The 21,021-nt window shown below is 38.4% G+C and overlaps 1 protein-coding gene across 12 annotated transcripts in view; it reads right to left on the bottom strand.

Annotated features, from left to right (window-relative positions):
- The window catches only part of INPP4A (inositol polyphosphate-4-phosphatase type I A), a 113,406-nt gene that overhangs the window by 11,779 nt on the left and 80,606 nt on the right, over positions 1 to 21,021 (bottom strand). For 7 of the 12 annotated variants that reach the window (XM_083854539.1, XM_083854546.1, XM_083854547.1 and 4 more), the window contains 11 exons: positions 19,112 to 19,295; positions 17,409 to 17,627; positions 16,014 to 16,284; positions 13,230 to 13,262; positions 10,461 to 10,633; positions 8,574 to 8,697; positions 7,605 to 7,731; positions 7,085 to 7,225; positions 5,646 to 5,743; positions 1,993 to 2,105; positions 1,487 to 1,641 (listed from right to left, as the gene is read on the bottom strand). In XM_083854539.1, the coding sequence (XP_083710665.1) occupies positions 1,487 to 1,641; positions 1,993 to 2,105; positions 5,646 to 5,743; positions 7,085 to 7,225; positions 7,605 to 7,731; positions 8,574 to 8,697; positions 10,461 to 10,633; positions 13,230 to 13,262; positions 16,014 to 16,284; positions 17,409 to 17,627; positions 19,112 to 19,295 (1,638 nt within the window). The remainder of the gene's footprint in view (positions 1 to 1,486; positions 1,642 to 1,992; positions 2,106 to 5,645; positions 5,744 to 7,084; positions 7,226 to 7,604; positions 7,732 to 8,573; positions 8,698 to 10,460; positions 10,634 to 13,229; positions 13,263 to 16,013; positions 16,285 to 17,408; positions 17,628 to 19,111; positions 19,296 to 21,021) is intronic. The other 5 variants (XM_083854549.1, XM_083854540.1, XM_083854541.1 and 2 more) reach the window with 2 other exon arrangements.

Genomic DNA, 21,021 nt, shown 5'->3' with positions numbered 1-21,021 from the left:
AAAGGTTTTGATTAAATTGGCCCTCTTTCAATATCCCTGTGTAAGTCAACACAAAGCAGTATTTTTCTTGGGTGAATATTTTATCTGATCCTGTGTTATATTAGATTGGTAGACTGAAGGGCCAAAACAATGTTATTATTAACCTCTCTCTCTACTGTGTCTTTGATTGCATTAAAAAAAACCAATCTAGTGACCCAGTAAAAAATTTGAAGAAAGTAACAAGATTCCCAGTATTTTTCCTATTTAATTTTAATCTTATTAAATACACAACTGTGAAACTATATAAGTTTCGGATGTCTATGTCAACAAGTTGCATAATTTAAATGAAGATGTTTGAAAACCACTTAGTTCATTTTAAGTTAGTAAATTCTCTCTCGCAAAGCTGTTTCAGGTTTTGTTTCTAATATCAAGGTTTAAGAGTGTGTTTTTCTGAATGCGCTTTTCATGTAGTGTCACTAACTCTGTGATAATGTAGCAAAAAGTGCAGCAAAAAACTGAAAATAAAAAAGTCCAGTGCCACACAATTAGATGTAGATATAAACCCCCAAATTACTAGTGTATGAGGCTGCAAGTGTTGTTCTGTGAGACATTTTTCTTCTAGGTAACTGAAGAGTAAGAAAGGGTCAAACAGCAAAAACATACAGAAAGGATAAGAGAATTGAACACTCTAGAGAATTTGGTGAAAAGACACACAGTACAGTACATTCGATAAGAGTGAATGTTGAAAAACAGGACTGAACAGCATTGTTGAACTACATTGATAAAGACTAAAGCTAGATTTCTTATCCTTTCTTTTGGTATGTGACTTACGGAGTTTTCCAGCAGTGCTTGAAACAAGGCATTGAACAACAGTAAACAGATTTTTTTTTTTTTTAAAGTACAGTACTTAATTCTGCAAACATCTCTGCTGCTTCAGAATATAGAACATCTTTATATTGATATGACAACAGCACACTGACACATTGTGATGAAATTTGGTTGCTGTAGTGTGAAACACTCATACTGACATTTCACCCAGTGAGCAGTGTTTCACTGCTAAAGAATACACATGGCAAACCAGTGCAAACTGCAGGTGTCTGTGTTTCAAAGAACAAAAGACAGGTCATCCCTGAGTAATGTCCCTGATCTAGAACTAAGAAACCCAGTGCTATGACAGTTCAGGTAAAGTCGTCATTAAACAACTTTCAAAGAAGCACCAGTTTCCTGTTCTGTACGCTCGGCATTAACAGAAAAAATATTTTACATGCGTGTCTGAAAACTCTTCATTTCCTACTGAAAACTCAAGCCCACGTGATATAAATCTGTTAAGAACCAGCTTTAGCATATGCAACTCACATGCACGGGAGGGATGAATTCTAGCAGTCAGTTCTACAGTTTCCTGACTTTAGTTTACTTTTTTTTTCTTTTGATGGAAACAGAGACCACCACTCCTCTGCAGTTTGCATGGTTCCTTATCTAGGAATAAGTGAAGTGGTCAAACTCTTACCTCCTCATACACTCCAGAGCCTGAGTGAAGACCTGTGGAGCCATTCCATGTTCATGCTGTAGGATCAAACACTGCTCCAGGGTGATGGACATGGCAGTCCTATCCTTGGCACTTTTACAGCTCGTAAATCGAACACCATTAAGTCTGCGGCATATCTAGGAATGGGGTAGACAATCTGTCACTCTTCCTACATGCATAACTTTCTGTCAGAGAGAACACCTGTACTTCCCCTTAGAAAGACACAAACGTTGTGCAGGGCTTTGGTGTCAATGTTTGGCATGTTTGAGAAAGCAGAACTTCATTGTATGAGTTGAGGGGAAATTTCTGATATGGAAAATACATTTTATCTCCCTATGCCTCATTCTAGAGGAGGTCTAGCCTGGCAGCATTTCCAAGCTACATGCAATCAAATGAAGTTCAAGCATATCAGTAATAAAAAGGGGGCAAATACATATGTATACAGAAAATCAGCTGAACTATGCAGAAATGCTTAGATGAATAAATACCTCAGCAGCTTGCCAAAGGATATCAACATTCTTGTTTTTCCTTGCATGTACATTTTGTCCCAGAAATCTTAACAGTTCAGGCAGGCACGTCTGACTACGAGATCGAGGTAGACCTACAAAACAAACAAAACCAACTCCACTTACTCATCTGTATTCAACAGATCTTTTACAAAGTGTTTCCTGTTACAAATGCATTTGCGTTTTCTTGAAACTAGAACAATTATTCGAGTTCTGATTTATTTAAGACCATCAACAAAACAGATTCAAGCTTAATTAAACTCAACTGGAAATATAAATTCCAGTTATTTAAAACTTCAGGGACTCAGAATCTAATAGCAGTATAATAAGAGAATGAACAGAGGGAGAAAAATTGGTGTAGTCTTTTGGTTTGTATGTCACAGAGGTGACAGGAGAGCATGCATGTCTTCAGAGAAACTCTGAAGATATTTTGTATTCTCCTCACATTTTCCATTTTAAATTTGCAAAAATTTAAAAAGCTGGTCAGCTTTTAGTTACAAGAAACACCCACAAGACACCACATTGTCATGATCTGTTTATTAATATTTCACTAAGTGGAAATAAAGTAGTTTAAATTTTTTACAGTACCTTCAGTACTCATCTTCTGTGTTCAAATTCTTGCACATCATCTCTTACATATATAGCAAGATATCCAGAAAATCAATTACAAGTATTCAACAAGTTGTCTTTGTTGTTGTTGTTTCTTTAAAGGAGTAACAATGGAGAACACTAACTAAAGCTGTGACTGAATAAATTTGGAGATGTGCACTGTAAGAGATGACATTGTGACCAAAAAAATCCTACCTGAGTGACATATTGTAGGCCTACTTCTCAGAAAATAGTGTGCTAGACTAACCTGATCTCCTCCTACAGGAAGGTGACCTGCTGAGTAGATGAGGGAAGGCTGTGGACATTGTTTAGCTGGACTTTAGCAAAGCCTTTAACACTGCTTCCCACAGCATTCTCCTGGACTAACTTACTGATCATGGCTTGGTGGGACATACTGTTCACTGGGTAAAAATCCCAGCTGGATGGCCAGGCCCACAGAGTGCTGGTGAATGGTGCTACATCCAGCTGGAGGCTGGTCACCAGTGTGGTTCCCCAGGGTTCAATTCTGCAGCCAGTCCTGTTTAAAATCTTTATCAATGATCTGGAGAAGGGGATCAAGTGCACCCTCAGTCACTGGCAGATGGCACCAAGCTGGGCAGGAGTGCTGATCTACTGGAGCGCAAGAAAGCTCTACAGAGGGATCTGGACAGGTCAAGGCCACTTTTATGGGGTTCAGCATGACCAAGTGCCAGGTGCTGCCCTTGGGTCCCAACAACCCCGTGCACTGCTACAGGCTGGGAGCAGAGTGGCTGGAAAGCTTCTGGTAGAAAAGGACCTGGAGGTGCTGGTCAACAGCAGCTGAAGATGCACCAGCAGTGCTCAGGTGGCCAAAAAGGCCAATGGTGACCTGGTCTGTATCAGCAATAGTGTGGCCAGCAGGACCAGGGCAGGGATTGTCCCTCTGTACTCAGCACTAGTGAGGCCTCACCTTGAGTGCTGTGTTCAGCTCTGGGCCTCTCACTGTAAGAAGGACATTGAGGTGTTGAAACCTCAATGGTGTCCAGAGAAGGGCAATGGAGCTGGCAAAGGGTGTGGAGCAAAAGTCTTACGAGAAGCAGCTGAAGGAGCTGGGGCTGTTTAGCCTGGAGAAAAGGAGGCTCAGGGGGGACCTTAGTGCTCTCTACGACCACCTGAAAGCCAGGGGGGCTCTTCTCCCAGGCTACCAGTGACAGGACAAGAGAAAACGGCCTCAAAGCTGCACCAGAGGAGATTTAGATTGGATGTTGGGAAAAACTTCTTTACTGAAAGGGAACCAGAACAGGCTGCTCAGGGAACTGGTTGAGTCAGCATCCTTGGAGGTATTTAAAAAATGTGGAGATGTGGCACCTGGGGAGATAGTTTAGGGGTAGACTTGGCAGTGATGTGGAAACAGCTGGACCTGATGATCTTGAATATCTTTTCCAACCTAAATAATTCTACATTTCTATTCTATAATTAAAAACACTGTGCCTGTCCTGGTCTGGTCTGCTTGAGCTCTACACCTAGAAAGAAATTAATACCTGTAAACAAGAGGAGAGCACAGGCCATCTCCTCTTTCTAAAGCTAAGGAGAGCTAACAGAACAAGGACAAGGAGCTAGTGAAGCTAATAGAAATTCTGCAGAGTTTAGAATTAAGAACACATGGACATGGACAATAGATAAGAAATCAACTTTCCTTGTGTACTGTTCCCGAACAGAATATTTCCTGCAATCTGCCAGCAGGTACTTCTGAAACCTTTGTCCCCTAGAATGATCTGTTTGTTTTTCCTTTTGCCTCTACCTAGCACAGAATATATAACTGAGCATAATTACCTGGTTTGCAGTTAAATGTAAAATTCTATTCTCCCTTGATAAGGGTTCACAGAAAAGTATATTTCATTTTGTACATCCTAAATATCACCACAACTTTCAGGAGGAAAAATAAAAGGCAAAAGCTAAAAGATCATTGGATCAAATATAAGAGGTTTGGGGAGGAGGGGAGAGACTGAAGTAAAGTAAAAAAAGGCAAGCAAAATTAAAGAGGAGAGAAAGGATCTAAATGGGAATTATTATTATAAAAGACTAGACAGAGACGTGAACAAAATGCATTTTAAACTGATTAATTTTTGAACCGTACAAGAAAATCTGATGCTAGACTACTATACAATAAAAAATTAAAATTTGCAGCTAACATTCTGGAGTATTTATTATGTAGCATTATTAATGCCTGGATGGAGGAAAGCAGGCTCTGCTCTCAGCGGTATCAGAAAAAATTCAGAGTAAATGATTGTGCAATAACATACTTTACCAGACAGAATTCTTAATATACTGTTGCATGCTGTTGCATTTGTATTTCTGGAATAAAACTGCAACTGTTGGCCACACAAAATAACCTTAGAAGAAGTTTGATTGTAATAGTAATCAATTGATGAATTTTCACCATTTTTGTGGTCACATGTAAGTAACACTTATGCCACTGTCTTCTCAAAAAAAAAAACCCTAAGCAGTAACAAGCAAGAAATTAACCAGTAAAAACTCCAGTAAAAATTAAGCATGTAGCTTTTGTCTCTCTTCCAGGTTCTCTGTTGTTGGCTCTAGACACAACAATTATAGGGAAGTGCCAAAGGAAAAACAGAGGGAAGTGACTGAGTTCCTAAAAACTGGTAGTTGCTCTCTTTTATCTCTTTTACGGTGCAAGTTTTATCATAAGTGCAGGGAGCATCACCAAAAACTGCACACAAAAGTGATGCTGCTAGAACCTGTCACTTTTACACTTTTACCTTACAACAGTCTCACTGCCTAACTGGATGATTATACAGTACATAGTGCCACTTAGAAAGAGATGTAAAAGTAACTTTAAAAACGAAAGTTAATCAGTCTGACCTTTAAACGTCTAGATTCCACTCTACTTAGTACTAAAGTATTAAAACAGAGTTGTATCATTTCTTGGAGGTTACAAATTCTGGTGTATTGTCGACATTTAAAAAACCAATATAGAGCAAGCAAATGAAAAAATAGCCTGAATTGTGCTGTTCAAGCAAATTTGTCATTAATTACAAAATACTTACAATCATCAGGCAAAACTTCCTTGAACTGCTCAAAATATGAATTCAACCGCACTAAACTTTCCATGTTAATTATTTCTTGCAGTGAGGTGTCCCCAAACCTTTAATAGGACAAGAAAGGAACAATTAAGCCCAAGATAAAATGTTTCTCTTTTTCTTTGAAACAGCTGCACTTGGCAAAATGTCTCCCAAAAACTAGTTTAAAGATTCATCCCAGGATTTCCCTAACCATTCAAACGCCAGGTGAAGTGTAACACAGAACTGTTGTAACAATTCACTATAGAGAAAGAAAATATATGAATATGAGGGGGAAAAAGGGAAGAGGGGTGTAAGAAAAATCTTATAGAAAATGGTATTTAAAATTCTTTGGCTTTCATGTCTCTTTTTCAATATTAAATTCCTACCTGGAAAATTCTTTTACCTAAATTTAAACTTTTAATAATGGATTTACTAGTTTAGTTCAAAAACTAGTAATAACAAGCATAATATCAGTAGATAGGACTGAGAATGTTAACTTCAGGTATGTAAATGAAAAATATGGATCTAGGAGTAATAAACTATGAATGTAATAAATATTATCAACAATGCCCTGATTCATTTAATCTACATATATCTGCATACACAGATGTACACACAGAGTGTTGATATCTGTAACTGAGCTAGTCATCTTGGGCTTCCTTTGTAGGCAACAGAGGACAACAGTAATTGCTGGAATGCTTTTGTTAGACTTTTTCTCATTGTCCAGCACCATAGTGCACACTCCAGCCCTGTACTGAGGCTGCTGTCACAACATATGCCTGGCTTCACTGGAGTGCTCTGTTGGAGCACTGCTCTGTCACTGTACTCTTTACAGGATGTGGCCATAACAGAGAGAATCTGCTGGCTCTTCCAGAACTGAACAGTTTCCCTAGTAAATATAACTACATAATTATATTTTTCACCTTTACAACAGCAGTATTGCATTACATAAATACTGCAAAGGTATGTTAAAACAGAGGTGCACCTTGGCCACTATCCTGAATTTTGACAGTGACCAGGAGAGGGAGTCTCTGGGAGAGTGCAAGACCAAGACAGCAATACACAGCAATACCCAGAATGATCTCAGCCTCTACTGATCTGTCACTCACAGAGGTCTTAACTCACAAGGCAGCACCTGTGTGCTAAATAGCCCTTGATAGATCTCCCATTGTAAATTCACATCTGAACTACATGAACTTGCACTAGTCTCAAACCCATGAGATAAGGAGCTTCACTGCTACGTGGCACATAATGAAGGACCTCCTTTTGTTTGGCATTTGGCAGATTCATTTAGAACAGTGTTCCCATGTTCGTGTATTGGAGAAGCTGAATTACAGTCAGTTATACAAGAGTGCAATTCCACATCGACGGAGTTCCATTGCTGATCTGCCAGTAAGGCGGAGCTTGCCTGACTGGATACCTACTTCTCTGCTAGGGTTTGCTGCTCATTGATCCCCACGTTGAAAAGAACAGGCTGAACCCTCAGTAACATTCCACTTTGAATCTCACGTGGCAACAAATCAAACAAGGCGCTTGGCAGAGGGATCCTCACGTTAAATCCATCACTGAAAAGAAATAAACAGCCGTTAGACATAAGGATCAAAGAGGTACATTTCAAGAACGTGTTATTTATCTAAGGAGGGATAACACCTAGAACATAATATAACCATTAAAAAGCAACCATCAGTCAAAACTGACTTTAAGGAACTGCCACAACTTGCTTCTAGTCATAAAATCTATTCTAGTTCAAAATCAAACCTGCAGCAACCTGAAATGTTGCATTTATATCCTCACAGACATTCAAATCAGATCTGCCAATTTCCTGACAATAGCTGATTTTGTTCTGCTGATTAATACTGCAGTTCTTCTACAATTTGGATAGAAAAAGCCAAATTTTGGCATGTTCCCACTCATCAAGAAAAAAGTATATTTATTGTTTTTTACCGATTTCCAGTGATGACTGGCAGCATGTCAGTAGATGTATTTGATGTAGCCTGAGTTACTTTAAAGGTTACATTCCTCAAGTCCATGATTCCCAAACTCATGTCCTCCAGCATTGCCAGCTCCTCACCTAAATCCAAGAGGAAAAAGTGAATTCTAATTACTCGTTTTGCACAACTTCCCTTTGTCAGTTTGATGACAACAGTAGGCCATCTCTGCATGAAGAAGTTCCACAGATGAAGCAGCGCTGCAGCCCAGGCCTCCCCCTTGACCTACAGACAATGTCATAGCTGATTTTTTGAGTTCAGCAAGTTTAGAAAACACAAGTTATCCAGAACAGTCCAGAGTACTGTTCTTTAAATAGCTTATATGCTGATTTTCCAAATTAGATGATACTAATAAGCAGTTCTCAGCATTGTCAGAGCCATGATATCCTTTGCACTGGAGTAGCTACAAGGTATTCTGGATTTGTCTGGTAAAGCATTCTCTAATCACCATCCAGACAGCTTTTGAGACACAGGAGTGAAACACTTCTGAGTGAAGTACTTTCCCTTTTTATATTCTCTCTTCAGTCTCACATTGTGCTGCAAGGATACAGAAGTTTCAAAAAAATTCAAAAGGTGTATTTTGGGCACAGTTTCCCCCAGCTTACCAGAACTTTCATCCAATTAATTTCTGAAAAAAACTCCAAAGACCACTGTGATACATTTTAATCTTTCTTAAACCTTTGACATTCTATTATAAAAGAAGTACACTTTATATTTTAGAAGCAATTCAATTAAGTGTGAAGAAATTCAGAGTTGTTAGATAGTTAAGTACTTCAGCTATAATTTAGTTTTGCATTTTAGTTTTTAAAATAATCTTGTAGCTGAGCTGCAGATTGTCCCAAACACTCAGATCCTGCTGTAGCCAATTTAATGCAGATTTTGCTGAGTCAACAGCTAATCCCACCCCCTGGCCCTGTGCCTTTACCATAAGTGCTCAGCAGGCTCTCAAACTGTGCCAGCAAACCAATGGTGTAGAGCTGTCTTAGAAATCCATCATCATGCAGGCAGTTCCTCAGCTTGATAATGAAACCACAAATGAGAGCCGTCAGCTGTGAGAGAGGAAACAGACAAGAATGAAATGATTCAAAATAAAAAAGGTTCTTCAGCCCCAAACAAAAATGATAGCATGTATAAGAGGTGCAATAAAATCTGTCAAACAGATGCTCTTTCCCTTAAACATCTTCTTTTCCTTGCAGCTGAAGACAACCAACCAGTGAAAACCCAAAACATACATATAATCAGATTCAGGGCACGCTGCCTTTATCTCACAAGCTGTCTCAAAATGAGGCTGGTGAAAATCTCACACCTTTTTGTTTTCTGAACACAATCACTTGTGGTAGGGTCTACAACTTATGAATTACAGAAGTTGCTCTTTAGAGAATTGTTTTAGTTTTAAACAGAAAAGCCACACAGCTAGTTCTGGGCCAAGAATTTTGATAGTATGAATAAATTACTGTTTTTCAAAAATGACATTTGATAAACCCTAAAAATGTAGTATATTTGCATTATGCAGATTTAAACTCTGGTGTTACAAGATATTCAGAACAAGATCCTGAAGAGCTAGTACTAAGGTCAGTACTATTATCTAAGATTAATACCAGTCTTGATTCACTGTCAACAAAGGAATTTCCCAGGTGATGGCCATATACTGTGTACACAGGTGTATAACTTTGTTATAGAATTAAACAGAAGAGATTAAAGTTCTGATTATGATGGATAAATATATTCAAAGGATTGAGTTCAAAAATTATCTGCATTATGAGGCAGGTTTTATACAGGAAAATTCCCTGATTTTATGTCTATGAGATCACAGAATCAAAGAATCATTAAGGCTGGAAAACACCTCCAAGATCACCAAGTCCAACTCAGGACCACCACAATGTACACCACTAAACCATGTCCTCAGCTACCATATCCACACATTTTTTGAACACTTCAGGGATGCTGACTCCATGGTGACACTTTCCTGGGCAGCCCACTCTAGGTCTTAACAACCCATTCCATTAAGAATTTTTTCCTAATATCTAATCTAAAATCTACCCTGACACAGCTTGAGGACATTTCCTCTCATCCTGTCACTTGTTTTACATTTTTGATATTACATTATGGGACAAAACCCTGCCAGTGATGTCCAAGAAATAAATTGTTTGAAATCAATGAACAAAAAGAAATAAATTGTTTGAAATCAATGAACAAGATAGTGATTTCACAGGAAAGCAGACACACTACAGAAGTGTAGTGGGTGGAAGAATTTTTTTTCTGTGGACCATGGAAATTTTTTAGTGCAGATACTTGCTAGTCATTGTCTGACACAAGAGATGCCAGCAAATCCAGAAACAGAACTTCTAGGAAAAAAACACAGAACTAGTTTCTCCTCCCATAGCTGGACTTCTGCCCTTAGGTACCATACATGCTGCTGGGTTTCTCAATGCAGGAAACAACAGAAGATAACTGAGGGAGTAAACCTGCTACTCACAGACCTTTTTGCTCCCCATCATTCACATTTTACTTCTGCTTTTGCTTGGTGGCACTGGAAGGCAAAGGCTGTTTCTGAATAGAGCAGTATATTTTTACTAGTTCTGGAATAATTTTTGTTTTCAATAGTGAATGAATGTATATCCAAGAGGAGACCTAATTTATATATGTTATCAAATGCATGCATGTAACCAGTAAGGACAGGATAGCACAGCTTGTGAGGGGAAATCAGTGTCAAACCTGGGAAGAGATCTGAAAAATTCTCAAAAGAGTAACCTTTCATATTTCACAGAAACCCTACCAAATGTGGAAGTGAAATCAAATCATGCTTGCTTACAGTTTGGCAGAAGACAACATCCCTGCGATACTGAAGGCTCAGGCAGAGCCCTATTGTCGGGGCACTGTCCTGCATTAATAAAAAGACCATGGCTTTCTTTGCCTTGTCACTCATCATGGCTACGCAGTCAGTGAGTGTGGTCAGCAAGGGATAAAGAGCTTCACTCCATTCACCTGGTTAAAAGAAAAAAAAAAATTAGCAGCAGTGGAAGCACTTTATTAGAAGCAAACAGATTAAGGAGAAACTTCTTGTTGCAAGTCAAAGTTGTTGATAATTCACATTTAGAAATCATTTTATTTTGGCTGGACGGCTATTTGCTGCTTTGTAATAATTAACCTTACAGTGTGGTTATTGCATGAGGAAAATATGTAGAATTTTACTCTGTAAAGCTGTTACAACTTTCCAGATCATGTAAAAGTTACCAGAATTTGTGCCCACACAACAGGCTGTACAATAGCTGATTTGGAAATTGTAACAGAAACATTAATAACTATATACAGAAGTGTATATAGCTGCATGTTTGTATTCAAACAAATCCTTTCACTGCACATACATGGACAGACAATAAGGAGTCCATTGCATTACAGAAATAGGAACCATCTGCTTAGCCATTTCTGTCAATGAGATTCCTCCCAAATATCCTGCCTTTTGAATGTCTAGGCTCATAGATCTATCATTCAACTACCTCACCACCTTATTGATCCTTATTGCACCTCGGTGAGGCAAGATGATGCTCATCTCCTAATTGCAGTTAAGAATAATAAGGTGTGAGGTGAGACATTAATGTAGGTACTCTTTTTAGACAGTTTCCTGTCTCCTGAGCAGTTTAAAAGGCTTTAAGCTAGATAGCAAGAAATACTAAACACAGTGATTTAGATGGGATTGTTGGAAGTACTTTGGAGCTTTTCTTCCACTGAAATACGCAAGAGATGACCCAGAGGGATTCTGTTCAAGGTCCTGCACAGGAAGCACAGAAGTAAAACTGGGTTGTCCAAGTCCTTCCCTTTTTAAAGGGCAGGACAATATGTTTTATTTTTTAAAAGCACCAGGGCTCACAAACAGCACACACTGGCTGTAGGACCAGACCAACTAACAGACCAGAACCTGCATGAATGAGACACTTAAAATCCCTGACAGGAAATTGTTTGGGATTCCGACTCAAAGGCTAAGAGTCAGTGATCATAACCATTCCTTTGATAATCAGCCAAAGAAGGGAACTCTGGAAGTCTGCTAACAGAAACATATCTGGCAAGATTAACAGATCTATCCTTTTGGCTTTTATTCTATGTGGTAGATAGATAACCTAACAAACTACACAAAGGGGAAGTTGACTGTTTCGTCGTCTTAAAAAAAGCAGGAAACATCAAAAGAACAGGCAAGGAATCACAGCTTGTCTTTTAAGTTCTATTAAATATTTTATCTCAAAATTAGTCAGATGCCATAACATGGCCTTGTGAACACTTAAAAAGCAAAACAGAAATTACAGTGTTTCTCTTACTGCATTTAAAAGCTTATCTGTAAGCAAATGAGAATAACAAGAACTGAAAATATCTTCCAGCACATCATCATTTCATTGACTGTATGTACATACATGTACTTATAATTACTAACTCGGCAAAGATTTAAAACTGTAGTGTGTCTGACAGCACTTCATTTGAAAGATATGTTTATCTTTGGTAATCACAAAGTACCCTGGTGAAGATAATACAATTATTAGATGGGGTTTTTTTCTCCCAACATTCACATACAATGCAGGGACTCATCCAGGGTAGTGAGCAAAAGTCCTCTGTGCATGTATTCTCTTGGTTTAAAATTCTGGCCATGAAAAAACCACCAATGTCAGTCTGCAAATTTCTAAAGGATTTTTGCTACCTACTTCACAGAGCTGTCACCTGTGTTCTCTCATTTTTTAATCAATGGTAGTTGTTATTAACAGTAAACAGGAATAAAACAAATTGCAATCCCAGTCTCAAATTAGGTCAGAACAAGGTAGGGATGTTGGGAAAGCCAATGAGTTCACATACTGAACTTCTGCTATATACTACAGACTATTTCATCTTAAAATAATGTCTTATTAAGAGAACCAAATACATAAAGCTTGTAGGATGTAACGTCAGGTGGGAAAAGTTCTTGCTTTTTTTGCTCTAAGGGTCTCTCTTTTCCACAGCAATAAAAAGATTATTAAAACAGCTGTCCTCCAAGGCCTTGAAAAGATATTTTAGATCTTTTCATATTAAGTACAGAGGGACAAGGACAGACAAAAGAAGGTTAACACTAGAATGAGACTCCTAAATTCTGTATCCTGAAACATGAGATTTGCAATCCGCAATACTACTTGGTGTGCACCCACAACACAGATTTTCCATCACCCTTGTTGACTCCTCCATATTCTGCTTGACTCCTCATTCAGAAAGACTAGCTCAATAGCCCATGTGAAAGGCCATGTCTGAAATGTTAGACTCCCACAGACTTCAATGACATTTGGAACAGGCCTTAAACCATTGTCACCTACATCAGTTTGCAAAAAAACATCAACTGGAGAAACCCAAGAGTCCCTGAACAAGCTCTCTCCCATATCTGGACATGAGAAATGACCAGATAACCCCTGCACTCTTAAGAAATAATAACTTCTGAACAGCTTAGGTAACTCACGTGGTGTTGTAAAGCATTGCCATTTCAAAATGGTCCATCTTAAAGCAAGGCACTTGTTCAGTTAAGTGTGAACAAACCCCTGCAGTTTTCAGAAGCAGAAGCCATGAATGCACATACCTGGGGCAGATTCTTCCGGAGGAGGGCTGCAATCTGCACAGAAATGGAGGGGCAACATGCATGATTAAGGAGCAGCAACACAGTATAAATACAAGCAACTCAAATGCTCAATGCCGGGGTTCTCAAGCATTTTCAAGGAGTGAAGAGGAGCTCAGCAGAAATACTTCGTTGCCCACAGGCATTGAGGGCATGGGCTGTCTCCTCCACTCCATTGTTCTGATCAGAGGAACACCTGGATGGCAACTTGGAGGAAAGCCAGTACCTGCTAGCTCAGAGGCTTGCTGTGGATTACCAGCAAGTGCACTGTCAATGCCCAGTGATCCACAGGGCATAATTTGAGAACCACTGGTTTACTTCAATTATAAATTAAGTTGGCAATAAGGCTGCTAAACAGAAGAGCAAAAGACCAGCAGTAAGTTCAATGCACTTAACAGAAAACGACCTTAAGGCACCTACAATGCAAGAGTAATAAAAAACCAGTACTTTGCTACCTTAGTCAAAATTCCGTTACACAATTTATGAGATAATTAACAGAAACATGAGAACATGTATTAAGGGCTGAAACCCCACTAGTGAAGTCTGTGAGTGCTCCATATTCACTTCAGTGGGAGGATCAAGCTGTCAGATGAAAATATACTACAGGTCAATTGCTAACAGTAAAAAGATAACATATGCCCTCTTATAGCAACTCCTGCATTAATGAAACGTAGTTTACTAAGCTAATAGGATTTAAGCTTCTGTTGTTTATATCTAGATTCACGAGCCAATGAATTATAAATCTGAACATGACAACAGAAAATATAAAATTCAATAGTGTGCATCAGGACAATCATCTCAGCTAGGTAATCAGAAAAAATCTCTCAGTAAATTAAAATTCATCATGTTCACTAAAGAAACTATATGTCCCCATGTGATTTTAGTAATGAATATCCAAGCCAATAACCTAAGTACCTTTAAATTTTTTTTAAGTTTCCCTTTTACTATTTCAGGCAATATTTTCTTTCACAAACACTTATTTCTAGAGAGATCCTCTACAGTCCTTCAATAAAATTGTACTGTCTCTCTCTTACGAATTGTGGAACTATCTTGCTTGGCTGGTTTTTACATTGCTTTCAAAATAATTTCTGTCTGCTCTCTGCTCCTTTATTCAAAATGCAGAATTACTAACAAGAAAAACATTAATTCTTTGAAGACACAACAAAAATGTTGTGATTCTGAACTTAAGAGAAAGGACCATCTTTGTCCTTCAATTCTGCCCCAGGTTCTGTCGGTTAAATAGAAAGATTTTTTCCCCTATTTTGGAGGGACAGCAAGGAAAAGTTACAGAAATTCTTTGCACTAACAAAATCTTTGGTAGGTCCTTGCAGCCAATTCCACTTCTATATGGTGTAAGGGTCAAGATCCAGAGTAAAATTAAAAGATCCATCAAATATGGCAGAAAAATATTGTTCAATTTAATATTTTTAGCATCAAATTGTCTTGGGAAAAACTTCCGATATCACTCATCACAGATTTTTTCCCATGAATTTTTAATATTAAAAATTCATGACATTTAATCATTTATGTGAATGTGCATTGAATGTTACTGATTAAACTTACATGTAAATACATATAAAACTTCATGTAAACTAGCTAGCAAACAAAAACATTTATAGGTATCAAACTGGCAGAAGAAATTTAGACAAAGATTAATGAAACAAGAACCTACTATCCTATTTTTTAATAATATACAAAAATGTCAGTCTAATTCAGAAAAACATGGTTGTCTAAGATACTAAATAAACTACAGGTAACATGCAAAGCTACACAAAAATAAACTAACATTTATTTTCACTTCCTTTCTTTTTCTTCAGACAGTGCCTTCTACTGCAACACTAACAATGTGATGGACATGAAGTCACAGACATGTAAGGGACAAAGGGCCATCAAATGGTAAGACAGAACAGGACAAAGGAAATGAGAACACAGATCTGTCTTTTTAGAGCTTCATTTCTCCCACCTGAGCTATTAAGTGGCCAAATCAGAGTGACCACATGTAAAAAATGTGAGAATAAGTCAAGTAAGTAAATAAGTAAACAAAAAATTTCTAAATTTAATGCACAGCTGCCAAACTGTCAATCTAAACTGATAAGGATATATTTCATTCACATGCTCACAACTTTACTCCACTGCACCCATGTGAGCCTAAATTTTGAATGGATTATTCAACTAAGAGCTTGCACAGACAATTCCTACATTCCAGCTACAAGAAGTCAAAATAATTGAGTGCCTCAGCACCACAATTTGGGTTAAAATTTGCTCTGAATTCTGTTAGGTTCATCTACATTCAGCTCAATCTAATGGGACTGCTTAGGGTCCTCTCTCATGCTTTAGCAGTCCAGCTGGGACTACCAGTTTTTCAGTAGTGCCTGCACTTCTCTCATGTTTTATTTACCTGTAAAAAGCTTTGATTTTGCAAAAGAAGCTGAAGCCAACAGGAAAGCTACCAGAGGTGGTGTCTGTCATGTGGTAACCCATACAACTGTTTTACCAGCTTAAAACACAGTATGAAAACCAAGTGCCACTGCCATCAATGGATTTGGCAATGATTTCAGTGGGACCAGGATTTCAAAATAAGTAATGGGCTTAACAGTTCCCAGTACACCAACAGCTCTTTCTGCCTGACATCACTGCTTAACACCACCACTGAGTTAATAACATATGGAGGGCTGTAAGGGAGGCTTAGGAATGATGCCAGCACACAGGAAGAGAGTAGCAGTGGGATGCAGCCTCTGGCATACGCACTTGTCTGGAGAGAATGGCATGCACAGGATGGTGTGGATGAAGATGGTGGTGAGGATGATGAAGATGGTGAGGATGATGAGGTCTCATTTATATCTTCTGGATTTATCCAGTAGGCACGACTGTCCCGATTACCTTTCTTACTGGTACTGCTGACGTCACACTGGAACACGTCCTCACAGCTGTCACTTTGCAGGCGCTCCTTCTGGAGAAGTTTGTCCACTCTCTGTATGATACACTCCAGACTTTTGTCCACATTCAACCAAACTTTCTCCTTAAAAGAAAACATTTCTTTCTCAGTTTAAAACCAATAGAGACGTTGGATAACAAACCCCTTGATGATATATTTCCTCCTGTGATTCTAGTCACAATTCCTCTGAGCTATTGTGGTTGCATGTGTGCACACACCAATTATGGATATATAAATAACGTATATCAGGAGATCAACAATATGTAGTGACATGATTTGTGTGATAAATTGCAAAGCTATTTTCTGTGTAAGTTTGCCAAGCAATTTTGAGTTTCTCTTCCCGCACTCTTCTTCCAATTTCTAGCTGGCACTATTGTTTACTCTTGAAATTTGTGTTTGACATAATAATTATATACAATCACACATCTCTTTTTCTCTGTAACTCGGTGAACAACAGATAAAATTACTGTATTATAGTAGTGTCTAAATACTGAACTAGCTTTATTTGTATCTTATTACTGTGACTTTGACTGTTAGTCAAAGTATGCCAAAACAATTACAACTACCAAGGATCCATTTCCCAAATGAATTGAATCGCTTTTAAAAATTGGTACTTCACAATATTAATAATTGCTTTAATTAATCTTGACTATTTGTGAGATTTAGTTAACTTCTGTTTATTTAACACAATGACAGAATTTACACAGTTGAATTCTCATTTTGATTGGCAGTGTGGTAGAGAAAAAAACATTTAATAAATACTTTGTGCAAACATTTTTAAAATGCTGCTCATAAACAAAACAGTGATCAACTGCAAGTTCTAACTGATTACAGGTGAATTTTTGTAAGAGGAAAGCTAAATTGCATAGCCAGCACCCACAAACTTCACTTTATTTGGGAGAATGTAAAAGCCCACTGTAGTATGGTCATTTTTTCACTTTAAAAGCTATTTACTTTCCGTTGGACCTCACCTTAAAAATGTTATGCACCTACTGTAACAATTTCCATTGTTTAGGAGACCCAGAAATATTTATTAAAGTCTGCTTGTATTCCTATGCCAAGGAGTAACCTCCTGCAGGATAGAGACAACATCTTTGCTAGCTGACCAAAACCTCCTACATATCATCCTATGCATATCTGGTGAACAGCCACAGAGCTCATTAAAAAAGAAAGTAAAAAGAACAAAGGACTCCAGTATGTAAACATACCCATTCTTCTTCATGCCAGTCCACCTGCAGAGAAGATCGGCTGTTTCTTCCTGTCCATCTGGCCACAAGTGTATCTTGATCATTCCTTAGCATCACTTGTTCCCCTTCTCCAGAGGTTGGAGATGCTTTTGAAGCTATATAGTCTGGCCTTGCAGCATTCAGACCATGTATGGAATTTGCCAACAGCTTGCAGTCACAGACTGTGACAAGTTGCCTGGTCTAAAAAGCAATAAACCCCAACATTGTGAAAACTTTTCATTATTCCATGCACAATCCATAATGTATTTTTTAAAGAAAGAAAAAAAAGAAGTAGTATTCTGTAAAAGAAACTATGGCTTTAAGGTACCTTTTGAATACCTTTATAGAATGACCTTAAAAAATAGTATAGGATCCCAAAACACAAATGATGCATGTCCAAAGTCTGTACTATATATTAGACTTGCAATTGTTGAAAATTTCACTAAGGAATGTGCGATTCATCTTTATTTGCACTTCAGCTTAGAATAAGGTGCAGACATATGTGCAGTGTTTGAGCACTGGAACCTCCAGGAATCTTCCCAGGGAAGTGATCACAGCATCAAGCCTGAAAGAGTTCAAGAAGTGTTTGGACAATGCTCCCAGGCATATGGTGTGAGTCTGAGAGTGCAGGACCAGGATGATCCTGATTAGTCCCTTCCAACTCACTATATTCCATATTAAATGATTTTTATACCCCACACAACAGTTGCCACACTAGAAGGATGAGGCTTCACTCCAATCATCCTGTCTGATATCATAACAAGACTTAGGAGGGCTGAAGGTATAACCCACTAATCAATGCAATTTGTTCCCTGTCTTATTTAGCCGTGTTGTATTAAAGGATTTCTGTAAGCCATATGAATATGAAAACTATGTGGCCTGTGTGTCTACTAAAGAAACAACAAACAAGACATTAACATAGTATATATACACATAATCCAGTTGTAGAAAATCCCACAGATCAGTTATACACTGTACTAATTTAGAACGAATATTATAAGAGATAATACATTTACATGAGGTCCCATTATATGAAGTTGTATGCATATCCCTTCCACTGGGACAACTCATGGCAAGCTGATTGGCCACTATTGATATTTAGAACCTTCAGATCTCCTTCAAGGACAGAAGAGGTCAGTAAAACTGTATTTGGGTTTTTTCTCATTGTAAGATTGTGTTCAGCTGTGGGTCCAGTCTGTTTTTGGTTACCACACATCAAGAAATCACTGGTTTACATAATTATAATTCAAGCAGAGGCTGTGTCACCATTATTCCTTATTTCACCAGTGGAAAAATACAGGATTGTTTCAGTAACTTTCACACAGTTGCTGCTGCTTGACAGATGACTCAGAACATTTAAAAATCCCAGGCGGTTATGGAGAAAAGGATATAAAAGAAAGTGAAGAATGCACATTATTGCAGTGTGATGAATGAACAGAGGGAATCAGAGGACATTGCTCTCCACCGTACTTTCAAGAGGAGGTGAAGCAAGAGTGTCAAAAGTAGGATACAACATAAATAAAACCAGGAACTTTTAAAGGCTGATATATATTTCTTTTAGGTCTGTGCATGTTACAACACACTACTGAAAAAGATAAAACAGACATTTCAAGGAAACCTACTAAAGATTCAGACAGGACAAAAAATACACTGGGCTTCAGCAGGGAAATGAATTATTCTCCTACCTTATCTGCTAGGATGGCAAGTGTTCTTTCAAGGCCATTAGCTGATCTATCCTTGGCAGCTCTTGAGAGCCTTTCTGCATAGTAACTGACTTGTGTTTTCAGGGTGTTGATTTGTGCAATAATTTCCTTTGCTCTAACGATGTCCTGGGGGATGTATATTATTGACTGGGAACTTGTTGAAGTGCTGAAAAAGAAAGACTGATTTTAGGGCAGGAAGTTGATCTAGAGGCACACACATTACAGTGGCATGCTGGGGAATTAATGGCAGACAACAAAAGTTTACCTAAACTAGTGATCAACAGTGAAAGTCCAGTGAGCAATTGCACAGCAGGAACATGATCCTAGAGGCTTCTCTGCCTTTCCTAAAAGCATTCAGATGCAGATTTACTAATCCCTAATACCAAGAGGCTGTGGCAGAGTTTGTACACCAGAGAGACAGTTTTGCTGAGGAGAATATGGATGACAGACTTTGCCATCAGATACAGAACCACTGTTTGCAGAGACATCTTGCTCCACTCTCCCTCTCCTTACAACACAGATACTTCACTGAGGCCTTGTTTACAAACATGTTTTATCACAATCTACTAACATCATGAAAAGAAAATTTGTACTCCTTCTAACACAGAAATGCCACCCAGATCTATAACAGTATTAACAGTGGTATTAACAAAAAAGTCCTTCTGCTAGTATATAATTTCCTCTATTGCAGACCAGAATCAATTTACACCAACAAAAGCAATTTTATGATATGCAAAAAATCGATATGCATCTTCAGGCTAATAAAAGGACTTTATTCTTTGTGCAGTTTCTGTTAGCACACAATTAATATACTAAACTAGGCACAAACATCTTTATATGGGGACAATGCAGCTACACTAAGACTGTTTATTTGACAGTGGAGAACAGTTTATGCCCTTTTAAGTTTAGATGTCTACAGAAGTTGCTTATTCAATCCAAGACAGATGCTCTACAACTGCTGGAGAAAGAATAGCACTTCCAAAGGGTAATTTCGTCTCACCTGAAAGAGACATTTACAAAAGCTGCCTTTTAACTTAGAAAATCACTCAAAGCTGAAGCTGTGCTCTTAGTTAATTATTTGGAACCAACTGACCACTACTCCTTTTGTCAAGCAAAATGCTGGGTTCTTCCTTCCCAGTAGGAAAGGTACCCAAAGACCAGGCCTTTACATCCTCTCTAGCTGTGCCAAGTGTGATGCCCATTCACGACATGGCATCAAGCATGAGGAGACACCAATTGTGTATTATCTTAATTTATTATTTTTTTTTCAGTCATGAATAGCTTCAGCATAGTAACAGCACAGAAGAACCTACTGTTTGCACCAATCTCAGCACTGTTAAATGGAGACAGCCACGCTGAGAGGTTACATGGAGAGGAGTTTCTTTTTCAGGCATGGTTACCACAGATCACGACCTCCAAGGAGTGTGAACTGCTCTGCTACCCTTAGAGCAATGCTGTTAATTTCTGCAGTGTATCTGTGATGTAGGACATGAGGGTTGCATGGGGCACACTTCAAAATCACGCCACAATTCCAATTCTTGTCCCTTAACCGATATCAAGGCAAGAGAGAATCCTAATGCCAGTGTCTGCCTGAGTTCCATTACAAAAGAAAGACGATGGATTTGTTTTCAAAGGATGTAACTCAGAAGTGATTCTTGAAAGAGTTTCCTTGTTTATGCTATGGTCACCCACCCCAGTGGGGCAGAGAACAACCACTCTCCAGTACTGCTATGCCATACAGCAAATTTATCTCAGCTTTTAGGGCTTTCCCTGTACTTGACTTGTGCTTTCTAGTGACCAGCGATCTTAGTGACAATTCCTCTGAGCAATTTCTTTCCATGACAGTGTGGTTAACATGCATATAGACATAGTTGGCAGAAAAGGCCATGCAG

The sequence above is a fragment of the Zosterops lateralis genome, assembly GCF_965231275.1.
Source record: "Zosterops lateralis genome assembly, chromosome: 2".
NCBI classification, from domain to species: domain Eukaryota; kingdom Metazoa; phylum Chordata; class Aves; order Passeriformes; family Zosteropidae; genus Zosterops; species Zosterops lateralis.
This window is presented reverse-complemented; position numbering and strand designations above follow the sequence as displayed.